Source organism: Argiope bruennichi, chromosome 6 (genome assembly GCF_947563725.1).
Source record: "Argiope bruennichi chromosome 6, qqArgBrue1.1, whole genome shotgun sequence".
Lineage (NCBI taxonomy): Eukaryota > Metazoa > Arthropoda > Arachnida > Araneae > Araneidae > Argiope > Argiope bruennichi.
Window position 1 is genome coordinate 17491901 of NC_079156.1, and position 18094 is coordinate 17509994.

Below are 18094 nucleotides of genomic sequence, written 5' to 3' on the forward strand. Positions count from 1 at the left end.
AGCACTTCAGAAAACAAGTAAATAAAGGATTAGAAAATTTCATCTTTACAAACATAAGTTTTTTAAAATTATGCAATTACCATAACAGAACAATAAAAATTAATATTATTTTATTTTTTAATCAAAAATAGCACATGCTGTGAAAATTAAATAATATTTTGACTTTTGGAATTAATATATGTAAAAATATCTACTATAATTTCAATATAATATATAAAAATATTAATACAATTTTCATAAAACAAATTAATTTACAATCTACTGTTTCTTTCATCTTTAGAATCTTTCAGCATATAAGCTGGGTTGTAAATACGAAAACCTCTAATATCAGCTACTAAAAGGGAGGGATTTTGCACTGTTCCAGATTTGAGCCCTAAAGATGTATAGCCACGATCATATAGAACGCAATAAGGCAGTTGTAAACTTCTTATAAAATGCCACACCTCTGAATATGACCAGTTTAAAATTGGTAGAACTCTCAGAACTGAAGGCCAATCATCATCAGTTTGACAAAAATGTTTTAAGTTTTCAGTTCCTGGATCTCCCCTTCGTGAACCCAAAAAAACAACTTTCACTTTAGGATAATTCTGTAAAAATGTCTTAAAGGAATCTTTTAGTTTTCCATTCATAGTTATTAGATTCAGCTTATAGTTTTTGACAGTGCTTTCAATGAAAGTATCCACTTCTTTGAATGTTTCTCCACTTTTAACATACAAAATTTTTATGTTATTCCAGTTGTCGGGATTTCTTTTTTGAACACAACAGTACAATAAGTGAAGCAATGCTGTGCAGTCTTTACCACCATTAAAACAAATACATATTTCCGATGGTGAATACTGAGATAAAATTTCTTCTGTAACCAAAATAGCTGATTGAAGAAAAGAATTATTATTTGCAAATGCAAATAATTTTTCTGGTGCAGATTCTAATAAGTTCTCTTTTAGAGAAACAATACTCCCTGGTGGCAATTTTTCTTTAAAATAACAGCATGCTTTGTTTATCCATTCCTCATCATCACTTTCAAGAGTAAGCTTCACTTTGTAGTAATTTTCGCTGAAAGCAGGATAAGATCCAAATTTAATGTGGTTTTCAAATAATTTCACAGCTTCATTAAGAATGGGTGTAACAGAGAATTCATCAATGGCAAGAAATATGTTTTTCACTTGTAGCGGCTTGTTATGAAGCATAAAACTCGATTTAAAAATCCGGAAAGATCGCTCCAAAAGCATTGGCACACCTGGCATCATATATATATTTTTGACAGACACTAATGGGTATCTTCCTTTCTTGCCATATTTATCAATACCATAATTCAAAATTGCTGATTTTGGAATGGTAGAAAGTTTGATGACTGCTGGATTTTCGTCTGCATTAGGGCCAAAATATTCTTTTAACACTGAAAACAATTCTGTGTTGATATCAAGAGTATCTCCAAATGCTTTTGCCACTGCCTCATACGTCATATCATCATGGGTAGGTCCAATACCACCGCTGGTCAAAACAACAGTGCACTTTTTCGATAATTCCGAAACTTCTTCGGCAATAGCGTTTATATCATCTCGTAATATTGATATCTTCTTTATTTTGAGACCAGAGGAATTTAAATTATTTATTAAAAAGTAACTATTTGTGTCTTTTGTATGCCCATTTAAAATTTCATCGCCAATAATTAAAATACCAGCGGTTACTTCTGATGGTAATGAGGAAAAAGGATTTGAAAATGATCGTGGCAAATAACTCCGATAAAATAAAATTCGACTAAAGTTTCTTAATAACATATTGCTTTTGAAAATTTTATTCAGTAAAGTTACTGCAAACTGTGTATGGAGGAAAGTAAGGCAAAATTCGCTACCTTTATCATAAAGGCGGAAACATGTAACAAATTTTCTTTAAGGAAACATATACTTAGTGTGAAGACAAAATAACATTAGCCTAATTTTATAAAAACTTATTTTAGTTATTTAAAAATAAGAACAATGTCAGATAAAATTTCTTAAGAAATCTTTATCACTATCGGAAATAAACAACATTCTCGTGTATGTTTACAAAACAAATTTCTGTTGGTAGTTTCTGATTGTTTGCTTGTTATCGATGGAGTTTGTTTTCATCATAATGTATAATTGTATTCATTTCTCTTCTCTATTATATACCACTATTGCGTTTCCTAATACTGATAAAGTATAATTAAAAATCAATTTATTTGTTTAAATGGCATTACCAAATTTGTGAAATTAAAAGTCATGGTAGAGGTAAAATGAAGGCATGACGCATTTTTGAACTCGCCATACTTGCATTTTATATTATTTCAAATTAATTTTACATCATACTAACTAATCATTTCATTTTAAAATTGCTTAGAGTGAAAGTCATCAAGGGATATAATATTCTGGTTGTTACTGAATAAAAAATATGTCGATTTGCACTGGAATCTTATTTCGAATCCGACAAATTCCTGAGCTATGTAATCTCTGATAGAACAGAGTATACCAACCAGTATTGTTATTAAAAATATTTTCTGCTACATCTGCAAATGAAATAAAGCATAACATGAGGAATACTGTCTGTCCACGACAAGAACACTGCTAGACAATCGTCTATGTTTACGGCGGGCGTTATAGAAACGGGTTCCGGTAGGGACTATCCATTTTGAATGGGTGGAATCGGATAGAAGTCTGGGGGGTATTCTTTTTCTTGGCGTCAATGTGAAGTGATAAAAGAAAACCTGTTGCTCATTCGTCTTCTCGCTTTAGACGCAGTTGCACGTATCTTTATATTCGCTTAGCTTACTTCTTTTATATTTTATTAATCTTTTCTTTGGTTAATATTAACTGCATTTCATTATTTAATATTTTTTTGTCTCTTAAATTTTGACATCTTTTAAAATGCCTTTTCAATTTAAGAAAGGAGAGACTTTAAAATCACAAGCACGTTACTATGGGCTAAATTAAGATAAAAACCTTGGAAATTAATTAAATTGAAATTAAGAGTTTAAAATATCATATATAATATATACTTTTATAGCTTTTTCTGGATCAAAAACTTTTATTTAATGTTATAAACTGAAATTTAATAAAATAATTGTCGTAAACTAGAATTTAACTTTTTAACATAAATAAGATCACCTTTTGAATTGATCGATATATGGAACTGGAAAATATAGAAATCCATTTCAGATCATATTTATAAAAAAATGAACAGTTTAAACTTTTAAAGCAAATTATACTCAGCTGTTTGTATGAGTAAAATGAATTAATTATTGATTTTGAATTTTTTTTTATTTGAAAAGTGTATTGAAAATTTATTAAAAAAAAGTTCTTGCAGGGAACTTTGAATTTCATTATTTTTTAAAGAAGTATATTTTACAATTCAGTATTTTATTTTCATCGAAATTATTGAATAATTTCCTTAAATCTACAGGTATAATTAATTCAGTTATCTCCTATCACAATCATTGTCAAAATAATAAAGATGAGAATTAAAAAAAAAACGTCGTTTTAACTTTTTGCTCTTAGTGTTAAATAATAATTATGAGAAATTGTATTTATAGTTTTAAAAGAAAAAAAGAGTTACTTTGAAATTAAAAATAGTGATTCTATTATCCTATATGAAAATATTTAGAGATTAAAACGATTTAATTTTCTTTCTGGAATGGGGTCAATTCATGTGACGTAAAAGTCACATGTCATGTACTACTTGCGCATGGCATTTAAGTTTCATCCGCGCCGCTCTCGTCGATCAGTCTGCCATTAACGTTCTCCGCCGAGTATGAAGCGGATTTTTTTGTTTACATTTGGAGTTACAATTTTTGAGTCATTTTCTTTCCTCTTATTACGTGTTAAAAGAGGAAATACTGGTGTGCTGATGGATGCTTTAATGCGAAACACAAGAGTGACTGTCATGATCAAATGTTTTCCTATTTTCCTTTCAGCAATCCTGCCTATGGTTGGTACCTTTGGTATAGATTTTTTCAAGCCTTCGAAGTCGGTGATATGCTTCAATCATTTTGAAGAATTCATTCAGTGTGTGTCCATTTATTAAATATAGCTGTTCCAGTAATTTGTTAGAAAAACTCTTAGAAGAAAAAGAAATCGGTAAGCGATTTGCCACCAAAAACAATCAAACAAAATCATGAGTGCATTTCTAATTTACTTCATTCACATTTGATGAAATTTCTGATAATTTTGAATATGTTTAGAAGGTTTTAAAATGTTTACATGAGTATTACATTGCATTTTTTTACAAAATCTTATCTAAATTTAATTTATGTAAGTAAACAAACTCCTATTGCAAAAATAACAACTGCTATAATGCTAAACTTAGGTGGAAGTGAATATTACTAGTTTTCTAATTACATTTGCAGATTTGTGATGGATTCAAAGTGAATTTATATCAAACATCTTTTCTATTATTAAAAATGAAATGTCAATAGTTTATTGTATTTAAACTGAAATTCATTGTTATCATAATATCCTGTTATAACACTGTGCACCTCAGTGATTTCATTTTTAATAAATAAAGGTCTTTTCATTGAAAATCAATTTCCATATCAGCATTTATTATATAATTTTTATTCCCAACTTCATTGCGACATGCATGTTTCACTTTTTTTTTCTATTTCTTTAACATATCAATTTTGAATTATAAAATTCTGTGAAAGCATAAAAGTGTTTCTTTCAACTCCTCTTTATATCCTATTTAACTTCTCTCTCTCTCTCTGTATATATATATATATATATATATATATATATATATATATATATATATATATATATATATATATATATATATATATATCATGACCTTATTCTTGTTTATTCATTCAATATAATTTTTATCAATGTAACTTTAGCATTTAAAAAAATTTCATAAATGTCCTGCTTTAAAAGTATACTGTTCAACATTATGTTTTTATTAGTGATAAAAAAAACTGTTCTTTAGTATCTAGGATGTTTTTGTTGAATAAAATTGATTTCATCATTTACATTAACATTCTTGTCATGCTGTGTTTATATTATTTCTAAGTGTCTAGAAAAATAAATGTTGATAAATAGTTTTTTGTATTAGTGAGTACATTAAAACAAAAATTTATCATATTTTTTCAAATAATTATCACATATATTTTATCTCTCTCTCTCTCTATATATATATATATACAGTGGCTCAAAAAATTGAGAGTACACCTTACTTTTACTTCATAAATCCGACTTTCAATATAAATAACACATTACTGGGAAGTACAAACTTGATTTTATTTTTACGCATAACAAATGGTTTAATTTAGAGTAAAAATAAAGAAAAATCAACGAAAAATTTCTAAATTGAAAATTTTCAGAAACATTTTAAATAAACATATGCAGAATTTTGCCTCAAAAAATTGAGAATACACCAATGAAATTTTTGCAATATCACGCATAGAAACAAAGTGTCACTATTAAATTGCATATCTTTTGGCTCTTATAATGGTCTCTAAACGTCATGGTACCGATTCGACCAATTTTTGGTGGTATCTGAAGATATTTTACCCTATTCTTCTTGCACCACTTGTTTTAAATGGGTTTTGTTTCTAATTTTGTATTTTTGAGCCCCTTTTTGGGGTATGGCCCACGAATATTTAATGGCATTGATGTCGGGGTACTGTGGTGGTGTGTGTAACTGCTATTTATAATGAAAAAGACACCATGTTTTGAAGTTACGTGTATTCTGTTTGGGGTCGTTGTCTCACTGGAAAATGAAATTTCCATCTAAACCCATATTTTTAGCACTTTCCTTTAGATTTCTGCGAAGTATATCCAAGTAAACCGTATCATTTATAATTCCATCTATAAAAATTAAATTTCCTGCCCCGAATGAAGCCATGTAACCTCAAATCATCACGAAGTCACCAACATGTTTAACTGTAGGATGTAAATTTTTTGGATACAAAGCAGTATTAGGCTTTCTCCATACAGTAAGATGGTTGTCACTGCCAAAAATGTTGAGGTTTCTTTCATTACTAAATATAGATTTCTTCCAAAGGTTATTGGTCTTCAATTGATGAGTTTTTGCAAACTTCAAATGCTTTTTCTGAATTTGCAAGCTGGTGAACGGTTTCTCTCTAACAATGCTACTTTTATATCCAGCTTGTTTAATGGCATTTAGCACAGTTTCAGCACTTACACTTCTGCCTATGATTTGAAAAGTTTCTGCAACAAGTTGGATGAACCATATGGTAGCAGCAATATAAAGGAAAGTGTTAAAAATTTGGGTTTAGATGGAAATTCCATTTTCCAGCAGGACAACAACCCCAAACAGAATGCACGTAACGTCAAAAGATGATGTCTTTCCCATTGTAAACAACAGTTACACACACCACCACAGTACCCCGACATCAATGCCATTGAATATTCGTTGGGGATGCTCGAAAAAGTGGTTCAAAAATACAAAATTAGAAACAAAACCCATTTAAAACAAGTGGTGCAAGAAGAATGGGGTAAAATATCTTCAGATACCACCAAAAATGGGTCGAATCGGTACCATGACGTTTAGAGACCATTATAAGAGCCAAAAAACATGCAATTAAATACTGACACGTTCTTTCTATGCTAAATATTACAAGAATTTCATTGGTGTATTCTCAATTTTTTGAGGTGAAATTCTGCGTATGTTTACTTAAAATACTTCTGAAACTTTTCAATTTAGAAATTTTTTGTTGATTTTTCTTTGTTTTTACTCTAAATTAAACCATTTGTTATGTGTAAAAATAAAAACAAGTTTGCACTTCCCGTTAATGTGTTATTTATATTGAAAGTCGCATATATCAAGTAAACGTAAGGTGTACTCTCAATTTTTTGAGCCACTGTATATATATATAATATATAAATAAAAATTATGAAAGCGTGAATTTGTTTGTTTTCAGTTAATGATTTCTACAAATTAAAATGAAATTATTTATTCATAAGTTGCATAGATTTAAAAAAAGGTATCCATACCTTTTATATTTCATAATTTGAAATTGTAAACATAATTTATTCAATATATACTAATTTGAGTTTCATGTTCTTTCTTCTAAGCAAACGGAAAACATGAAAGTCTCAATATTTATAAAAATAATTACATAAGGGAAAAAAAATACAATAATTTCATTAGTAAGCTTTAAAATATTAACTTATCTAAGAGTAATAATTATTTTTAAAAAGAACTAACTGGGGGAACTATATTCATAAAATTCAACATTCAATACTATTTAAATAATATGTAAAAAAGAACATATGTAATTTTTCAAAAACACTGCCATAGTCATTTGTCAAAATGTATCCTTCGGACAAAAAAAAAGGGGGTGGGGGATATGGGAAAGGAAAGAATAAAGCGGCACCAAACGAATTAGAAAGCGATGTTAATTAATTTTGCATAAACAATAATTCCATTGAAAATAGTAATTAAAATTTTAATATAAGAAATAAAATTATATAACTAAGAAAATGTGGAGAAAATAATTCAAAATAATATCTTTAAAAAAAATCAGAAGTTTTTAATAATTGATCGGCTAGCTTAATATTTACTAAACAATGTCAACAACAATGTACACAGTGTCAACGTTATCGGCAGACATAACGACATGCGCAGAACGGTTGAAAATTGAACAGAAGCGGTTTGTTTGGTACCTGACACGTGACAGTGAATTGACCCCATTGAATGAGTATATGCAGTTGTTAAGAAGCAATTCTATTAAATTTTTATTGCGAAATATTATTCAACTATATAATCGTATGAAGAAAATATTATATTATAGGTAGCGCATTACTTTTTTTCCCAATAAAATAAAGAAAAATAGTCATTTATTCAGGCTTGATTTCTCGCCTCCCTGTTGTTTCAATAGCTTTCCTTCTTAACTATGATTTCAAGAATCTACAAATTTATGCACGTTAATATGAGTTAGAAGGATTAAAATATTGAACGAGATTCCTTTCTACTCAGGTGCACTGATTGTGATAATAAAACGGTAGCAGATAAGTATTCTCAAACGGCATTGATGGGCTTTGAATAGAAATGTGAAGAACATTGGGAGTGAAGAATGTAAGAATTTGGATCCTTGATTGCTCGAGCTCATGACTACTATATACATTGGAAGGAAAAGCTCATTTATCACTCTATTATTTGAATTAACAGTTCGTGAGAAAATTTTTTCTTTGAAATAATTGTATTTCTTTTTCAAGACGGGGGAAATAAATTAATGGTAATCTGGAATACAAAAACAAACTTTTACCTCGTTTTTCGTAGAATAATGTAAAGCGATGTTGGACTTATTTAGTTGGGTTCCTTTAAGTCCGGGACATCTGGCACGTGCATGAATGAACACTTGATAATTATCTTCAAATTCAGAATACTTTTACATATAAACTTTGCGAAATTAATTATGCTGTAAAAAGATTGTGCATATTGAAAATAAGTTACAAATCAAAGTTTGATTTTTAAAAATCTGAAAATTGATAGTATGGCAATCATTAATTTTGTGTTTCGGGAAATAGTATATACATCAGAAAAATAAATAAATATAAATTTGGAAAGGTTTCAAGCATATTTAACAATGAACATTTTACTTTATAACAGAATAAAAGCAACCTTTTGTAAAAATTATGAAATAATTACGATTCATTATGTTTTTGCTTAATTATTTTTTTTCTTCTTGTGCAATCGTTAGACATACAAATAATTATTCAGGTTTTCTATTTGATTTGTTTTGTTCTCTGCATACATATAACAGGAATATCAGATATTTTCAATATTCCGAGTATGCAAATAATTTTCAGCTCAGTGAATTATTTTTTAAATTTGTTTTCAAGAATTAAATCTAATAATACCAAATATCGCCAATTTGGCGCTAAACGTGCCGACGCAAGAAACTTGAATGAATTTCTACCTCTGCGAAATGAACTCTTCCTCCAGTAACCTGTTTCTATAACGCCCGCCGTAAACATAGACGATTGTCTAGCAATGTTCTTCTCGTGGACAGACAGTAAGTCTGCTAAGTTGATGGCGTTAGCAATTTGAAGCAACCCAAAAAAAGTATTGTCAATATTTTGGTTATTGCAAATTCCCGAAAGTAATCTCAATACTGATAGAAAAATTTTACCGGGAAAAAAGCTTTGCTTTACTATTTAAAAACAACGTTTACAATTTGATTCAAGATCCACAACGATTTTCAGCCTCTTTCATTCAAGATTAAAGTCACACTGTTCAAACCGATTTAAGAACCAGCCAAAGTGGAAAACATCAGCGTCATCAAAAAAGTATTATCACTCTTTAGGCGAAATCAAGTAACTCTTTGTCAACATCAAAGATATCTCCAAGCTTATACATAGCTAAAAGCAGTTAGTGACCCAACAGAAAAACTCTCCGCTTTGATGGATTCTTTAAATATCAGATCAGCTGTATTAAGATAATTTTCTCGGGTATCTGTTTTATTTTCTATGAAGGAGCTTTCATCAATCCGTAGATTATCTTCTCCTCTCAGAAGTCACGCTCACTTGCTCAACTTTCACTGATTGATCTTCACATCTTTCTCCCAAAATTCTATCCTATTCTATTATGGACCTTCAACAAAACTGCTTTTCCTTCATGGGATCTTCTTTGAAGTTAAGCAATCTGATTGGTTCTTTCCTTATTGTTCTGTTGTGGCCAAACACAGCATCTTCCTTTTGGGCAGATTTTACCTATCTAATATATAAAAATATCATGTCACGGTGTTTGTGTTCGTACTGCTCCGAAACGGCTCGACCGTTTTTTATGTGTATTTGGTAGGTAAGAGAATAGGTCGTAAAGTATATTTCATAACGCTAGGTAATTAGGGTGTTCCTATCCACATTCACCGTACGCTGAGGAGATCAACGCTTGCATAAAATCATCGCCACTGTGGCTAATGTTGAAAATGTCCAGCTAAAAATAAACACGCGCTTCCAAATGCTACAAGATCCATCTGCTGATACATTCTCGGACCAATTGTTAGATATCGGCGATGGAAAAGTTGCTGCCTAATAAAATACTGGATGCATGAGATTGTCCACTAATTTCTGCACTATCGTTGATTCGCAAAATGCTCTCATTGACCGCATATTTCCCGATGTACGCACGTAAATCCTGCGTGACTGGCAGAAAGAGCCATTTTGGCAACAAAAAATGTGGACGTCGACGATTTAAACTTCAAGATACAGCAGTCGTTGCCAGGCAACTTGGCATCATACAAATTTATCGATACAGTTTGCGATGCTAACGAAGCTGTAAATTATCCACCATAATTTTTGAACTCACTGGATTTGCCAGGCATGTCACCACACCTTATACGATTGAAAGTTGGATCTCCGGTTATTTTACTTAGGAATTTGAACCCACTATGGCTGTGCAATGACACGCGATTGGTCATTAAAAAACTGATGAAAAACGTTATCGAAGCCACCATTTTGAATGGTAAATTCCGAGCCGAAAAGGTTTTGCTGTCACGAATTCTAATGATTCTCACAGACGTGCCAATCGAATTCAAACGCGTTCAATTTCCTATTAGATTCGCATTCGAAGTGACAATCAATAAGTCGCAAGGCCAAACGATGTCTGTTTGAGGCTTTGATTTGGGCACACCATGTTTTTCACACGTGGCACGTTCTCGCGTGGGCAAATTATCGAGCTTATTTGTGTTGGCTAAAGACGGACTGAGAAAAAATATCGAACGTATCGTAATTGCTCCGAAATGAATATTGATTTTCTTTATTTAATTTTTATACTTTAGCACAAAAAATATATTACTTATTTCACTTTTAAGAGATCAAACAATGTTAAGAGATAACAATGTATATCGTCCACAGTGCTCCATTCCTCTTTCTGTCATATATCCCATCACCACACACTTACAATGCATTCGTTTAACAACCAAAATATTCAATAGAAATAATTTATAAGGCATAACAACGTTTGTCGGGTCAGCTAGTAATTAAAGAAAATTCCCCAATATATGTTGGCTCTGTTTTAGAAAATAGAAAACCTCTTCGATTAGTCCTTTATAAATAAAAATTCCTCCCCTCCGTTAGATTCCTAGCTATCCTCTTAAACTATTCCTAAAAACTAGTTTCTACACTTTATCAATGCAACTTCAGTGGTACGATTGATTTGTCACCTTCCCATCCCCCCCAGACTATCTCACTGATCAATCAATTTCTTATTCAACACAGATTTTAATTTTCATTCTTGTAATCTTACATAAGTAGCAATGATCTCTCAGCAATTTTTTTTACTGCTTAGATTTTCAATGAAAAATTTGAAAATTAAACTTTTTCTCTTAACTTAAAATTTCTAGTTTATTTGATTTTGTTGAGCTTACTGTTGTTGTTGTTTCTTATGGCACTTGCCATAGGCAAGCCCGCTGTTCGAAGACAGCGGATTTAAGCCTAGGGGGGGGGGAGTGCCTCTTGTTTCTATAGTAGCGCCATCTAGGGCCAAGTGAACGACTTAGCTACACACACGTCACAACCCTTTTTACGGGGCGGACTTCATTCACGCATTTCATTCATTCAAACACAGATCGTAATTTAGACCTGAATCAGAGAACGATTACCCCTGATCCAGTACCCCCAGTGGTATTACTCTCGACATGGAGGACTTTGTGACCACGACAGATTTAACGCGCGTCAGCCACCAAGCACGCGGGGAATCGTCGGCCGGCGGTGTTCGAACTCGCAACCTAAGGTACGCGAATCCGACGCTCTACCAACCAGGCTATCCCGGCCTGTTGAGCTTACTACTTGGCAGAAACGTATCTACTCCCCGGATTCATTATAGCTACCAAAAGCCTTAGAAATCACCAAGAGATGAAGTTAAAATGTCCAACCGGAGTCAATAAACTGTATTAAATCTGTACTAATAAGATGATGGGGCAATGAAAATCTTCTACCCTTCTTTTTTAAATTTGTTTCCTCCCTTTTTTTTTCTTCTTCTTAATTCTCCCCACTCTTTGAAACTCTCTTCATTCTTGCTTCAGAAATTAGTGCAGAAACTATCATGGTGCCGGGAAAGATTGCTGCAGTTTACTCGATGATTTCTGTACCAAACTTACTTTGAGTTTGTCATTTCATATTTATAGAATTAGGATACTTCGAATTTGTCAGTAATTCAGTCTATTTTTTTTTTCTTTTTTTTTTTTTGTGGTTCCTTGAATTTCATTTCAAAATAATGTTTGCAATTCGAATATATTTTGTTTTGCTTGTAGTCAAACCCCCTCCTCCCATCAATTAAAAAAAAATTATTTCCGAATAATTTTTTGCTTTCCATTCATCATCAATATTTCAAATGAGTACTTGACTGATCTATGATAATCATTAAAAAAGTAATAAATTGTTTCTCACCAGAATGTTATCGTTCAATTTTTGGAAAATTTATTAAAATTTTAACAAAAAATGCTATTAATTTGTTTATTAATGTTTCACACTGTTTGCTTATTAAAATATCAGAACCATACAAACTTGTTTCGAATTGGTTCCCTCTAGTTCTAAAGACGGTCGTATTTGATTTTTAACACTTTAATTTAAAAATCTAGTTTCTTTTCTATTATAATTCATACTCACTATAGGTTAAAAGTTAAGCATCGATTTACTTTCTTGCATTGGATATTTACTTCCTAATTAGATGATATATACCACTTATGGATATTTAATTGTATTCTAATTTCTTTAATAATATGAGGACAATCGAGATATTGAAGTATTTTCAATTGATTTTTGAATTTTAAATTACTTAGAAATATGAATGATAATGAAATGAGGAGAAAATTTACATCTCAACAAAAATAATACACACGGCACAATAGAAAAAATGTTTCATTTAATAAAAATCTTTACCATTAGGATAGATAATATTTGATAGATATATATAGATAGATAATATAATATACCATAAGATAGATAGATAATAATTTTCATAATATTTGATACAAGAAATAATTATTAAACAAATGCAACTCTATTTGTCATTCATTCTTTAAAACTCATCATAAAATACTCGTTTATTAGTAGAGAATAAATCACTTGATTGAATGGTTCACATATTTTTCGTATATTATTGGAGTATATGGCAAGAATTAAAATTCTCACCGAGCTTTCTGGTATTTTTTTTTATAAAATAAAACTCTGTAAATCCACGTGTGAATATGATCTGACTTTTCAGTGAAATAATCAGTGGAGTAATTTTTTTTTTCTCATTTAATGCATTAGAACTTTTGCATAACGACACTTTGAGACACACAAATATGTTTTTACTGTCTATAACACCAAAAGAACAAATAATAGTAGTAAACAAAGAAAAAGGTTATTAATAGAATTTCCTCTTTGAGCAAATATGATACGCATTAAAAATTATTAAAGATAAATAGATGAAATATAAATAATTTTATGATCAAATGACTTGGTTATCTGGTAAAAAAGTATTACAGAAACAGGCGACTGTTACAAAATATTTATATTCGATTAATTCAGAATTCTGGATAAAATATGTATCTTTGATGTAAAATAACAATTATTTACAAAAGGCGATTAAAATGAAAGCAGCATTGTTGCAAAGATAGAGTTTCAAATGGGAGCAATTAACTGAAGATATATAAAATTTCTCTTATTAACAATGCACAGCTTTGTCATGAGGGCGATTACAGGCGAATGCCCGCCAAGAAGACCAACTCCTACTGATTAAAATTATTTTGCATTTTAAATTATGTTTATATATTTATATACATCATCATCAGTAAATTTTTGAACAGATGAAATTATTTCATATGATATCAAATATATTGTTTTTATAAAAATTCCATAAAAGTTTCAAACTCAAATGATGTGCATTTTTAAATATGAACATTTTAGAATTTTACTATGTTAAGAAAAAGTAAATTTCAAACATCTCTCACAATAACATTTCCTTATGTAAAAGTTAACAAATCTTTTAATAAGTTAAGAATAATGACAAACAAATGACAAGTTACAAAGCGAGTTAAAAAAATAAATAAAAAAAGAACGTTCAATTGCATTTGTACTGATCAAGTAAAAAATTGCTTTTTTCCCCATTTAAATCGCTTCCACAAAATGAAGAAAAAAGCAATACAAATAGCATTTTCTTTATCGTAGCATCTTTCTTTTATTACAAATATGTCGAAATTTCTTAAGGCAAATTACTTAACATTTTCTTTAACTAATTATAAAATAAAATGTTGCAGATAAATTTCTTTAATCTGCAACAATGATATGAAAACTTGTAGATGATTGAACATAAAAGATCTGCAGTTGGTAGCATGCAGGGGAAGAACAAGTCATATTATGTCTTTAAGAAAATCATTTCGTATATGCCACAACTACCCGATCTTACTGAATATACTTACCAGTATCAAATTGAAATAGGTGCTCTAATCTGTATCTGAAATACTCATGGAAGAAGCACTCGAGTCTGTGTCATAATGACAGAAACATATCATGAGGGAAATATGAACAACTAAACTTCTATTGACTGCTACTTTCCTAGTTGGAAACGCCGAAATTTCAAAAGTTTCTTGCAATTCATCGCCAGGCAACATTCGCTGTCTTTCAAGAGTATGTTTAGGGAAGATGAGAAATTCGTTGGCACTGCAAATTTGCACCCATATGCATGCCTCCAAGTCAATATTTTCGGAATCGACCCTTCTTAAATAAATAAACAAGGAAGCAGTAGCATCTTCCCTGACTTCAAGAAATTCCACCTTCAAATCCCAAGTAGTTGGGAAGTATTGACATTCCGTCCTGTAAATTTTTTGAAAAGGCCAAGACTTTAAAACAAGCAAATTACGCACAGAGATTTCGTAAGTAATATCATGCCCCTCGGGGTAGTTACATCTTTTCTGATCGACATATCGATTTTTTGTTCGATCCATCTTTGAAATGCTTCTACCAACGTTCTAAAGCAGGGTTCACACGAGGCCAATTATTGCACGCAATGCTAGGTCACTCCTACTTCAGGAAGATCACATGACCGCAATGGTGCAATGGTAAATAGTTGTCCCGATGAGACAACCATTTGCCATTGTCCCGTTGCGGTCCCATGATGCTCCTGAGATAGGCGTTTCCTTCCATTGCGCGCAATAGTTTACCTCGTGTGAACGCTGCTTAATAGAAAGAAAACATAATCTAGTCATTTGAGGGTTACTAGGTTAGGTTGTGTGTTTTTAGACATCTTTTTCTTGTCACCTAGTGGTTTTGTTTGTATTTAAAGAGATTTTAAAGTTGATACGTTAGAGTTCAATTATAACATCTGAATTAATTATAAATCTAGTATTTTATAAAAATTTTTTAATTATTTTATGCTTTCTCCGAAGGAGTGATTTCAGATCCATTCAAAGGACAAACAGAACGTGTAGTCGACCACTCCGCCACTGTGGAATTGCACAGCATCGAGAGACGTTTACGTGACTGGCTGTAGTGTGTTCTATCACCCAGCAGCGCCACGTTCAGGCTTGAAAGTTTCTTAAAGGTAGGTATCGGATCATTGATGACAGTGTGATTAATTCCTGACCGATTTCACCCACATCTATATTTACACCTGACACCCTGTTACCAAGGAACAGGCTACTTTGACCCTTTCTATTCAAAAGACAGTGAGACAAATCCTAATTTTGCAAAAATATAATCTCAAATTTCTTATTATCCTCAGCATGTGAGCAAAATATGATAAGTTATGACCAGATACCGCGTCATCTGACCGCGGTTAAAAATTACGAGGTCCGTCCCAAAATAGTCCTAGTGTTGCTTTAAAACGGGACGTTAATATAACTAAACTAAACTAATGATCAGATACCAAATTCTATTATTCTAAAGTCAAAATATAACCCTTTTTTTCTGTTTGGCTGCAAACTTCAACTCATTTCATTCAAATAAAAAGACAGTGGGACAGATCCTAGTTTTGCACAAATATGATCTCGCAATTCATCGTATCTTGGGCATGTCAGTAAAATATGTTGAGCGACGACCGCATTCCAAATTTTATGATTCTAAAGACAATATATGTTCACCTTTTCTTATTTAGTTGCAGAAATAAAAAACTTCGACTCTCTGCTTCTTCCTATTCAAAACACAGTAGGACCAAGTCCTAGTTTTGCACGAATATGATCTGAAATGAATATGATCATGTGAGCAAAATACGATGAGCTATGATCAGATTCCAAATTCTAGATTATGATTCCGATTACAAAATTTCATTAAACAAGGTAGGATTTTATATGAAGACACTGAAGATGTCAACAATGAAAAGTATTTTTTAATTTTCATCTCTCATTATGTAAAAATGTTATTGTGTAAAATGCTTCTCTAAGATTCATTTGTGCTTTCACAAAGTTTCAGGCGTTTTCAGATTTGTTGCTATATGTTTGTTTCCAAATCTAGAAGGATTTTTAGGTTACTGTTTTAAATTTCTTTTTCAAAAATTTTAATGAAGACATTTATTTCAGCAATTAATATTTCTTCAATGCAGAAAAATTGTCTTATCCAAATATTTGTGTAGTAGTGTTGTAATATTTGTGTATGATATTCTAATTATCATGGTTTATAAAAAATTTGTTACACATTTATATTGTTGTGTACTTTGATTGGTCTGCGTAATTTTAGTTTCAATAAAGAAGGGAAGAAAAATGTGAAAAATTGAACATTTAAGACATCGCAGAGAAGTAGTGCAACACCGATTCAAAAAATAAAATTTTTTGCTCGCATTGTGTTCTTGATGTTAAGCTATTCTTATGAATATAAGCATAGCTTCAGTAATGACAAAGATGAGATTTTGACTCTTTAGTAATGACTTCAAAATGAAGTCATTACTGAATGAATTCAGTAATGACTTCTTCAGTAATGATAAAGATGAGATTGACCAACAGGCAAAAAGGAAGAAATCCATAAAGGAAGGCAAAAACACTGGGAAGGTAAAATATGCAAGAGTGTGAATTAAATAGTTAATGTATAAAAAAAATTTATAAAAACTACAGCCAGTTGACCTTTAATGTATTTTAAAATATTTAGAAATTTAGAGATCAATAGTAGATGAATTTTTGAAGACACTTTAAGGAACATATTACCCAGGACAAATTTAAATGTGTATAGGACAACAAATAAGAAGAGAAAGCCAGTACTTTATTATAAATATACGCCTTTAGTATATTTTAGCAAACATTTCTTTAATGGTCAAGGGACCTTTGTGGTTATATCTCGGACTCATTACTGGCTTTTTTTTTACAGACCTTTGCTTGGATGACTCAATTGGTGCTTCATAGTTCGCTTTCGAGCATCAGTCAAGCTGATAGAATAAGCAGCTTCATTTTGTGCAGAAAATTCAGATGTAGGAGACATTTTTGATCTTCGTCAAAATCATTAAAAAATTCCAGTTCGGGATTTTGATTAATCTCCACGTTTTAGACCTTTCTGAGTTAGAAAAACATATTTTTGGAAAATGACCATCTATCTGTCTGTCAATGACAAAGATACCTCAAAAATGCTTTGAGCCAGATGGTTGAAATTTGATATATGGTCTTTACACCAAATTTTCAGATTTCTCTAAAATTTTTAGTAAAATCTGTTTAGAGAAAGTCCGTCTGTCCGGCCATTCGAATATAACCTAACACGATAACTACAAAACGGAGAGAGCTAGATAAATAAAATGCGGTTCATAGATTTAAAATATTTAGTGTCATTTCATATCAAAATTTCAAACAAATCGAAAAAAAATTGTTTACCGTCTATTGGACTATACTTTCAGAAATATGTAAACGCGATAATTCAGAAACGTAATGACTTAAATATACCAAATTTCGAATGGAATTTTGTTATTACAAGGGCAGTTTTATGTCCAAGTTTTGCTTTAGTCTGTTGAGAAAAACGTGTCTAAAATGGATTCGATTTTGGGATACTATTAACTTATGTCAGGGATTAATCGCCAAATAAGTCGCTAAGGATCACACTGTAGATTTAGTAAAAATGCTAAATTCGCGCCAAAGGTTAATATTTCGTAACAATTGTCCGCCATTGCCATGTAAATGGTCATTGTCTGTAGTATGACAAATTTATTACAGAGTATGTGATAA

At 31.0% G+C, this 18094-nt stretch overlaps 1 protein-coding gene across 1 annotated transcript; it reads right to left on the reverse strand.

Annotated features, from left to right (window-relative positions):
* Positions 1–2054, reverse strand: LOC129972033 (FAD synthase-like). Its single transcript, XM_056086014.1, has one exon. It carries the CDS (start codon positions 1776–1778, stop codon positions 252–254), a length of 1527 nt encoding a protein of 508 aa, XP_055941989.1. The 5' UTR covers positions 1779–2054; the 3' UTR covers positions 1–251.
* Between the last annotated feature and the right edge of the window lie 16040 nt (positions 2055–18094).

Coding starts and splice junctions, on each gene's coding strand:
- LOC129972033 (XM_056086014.1), bottom strand. CDS start 1,778: ATGTTATTAAGAAACTTTAGTCGAATTTTATTTTATCGGAGTTATTTG.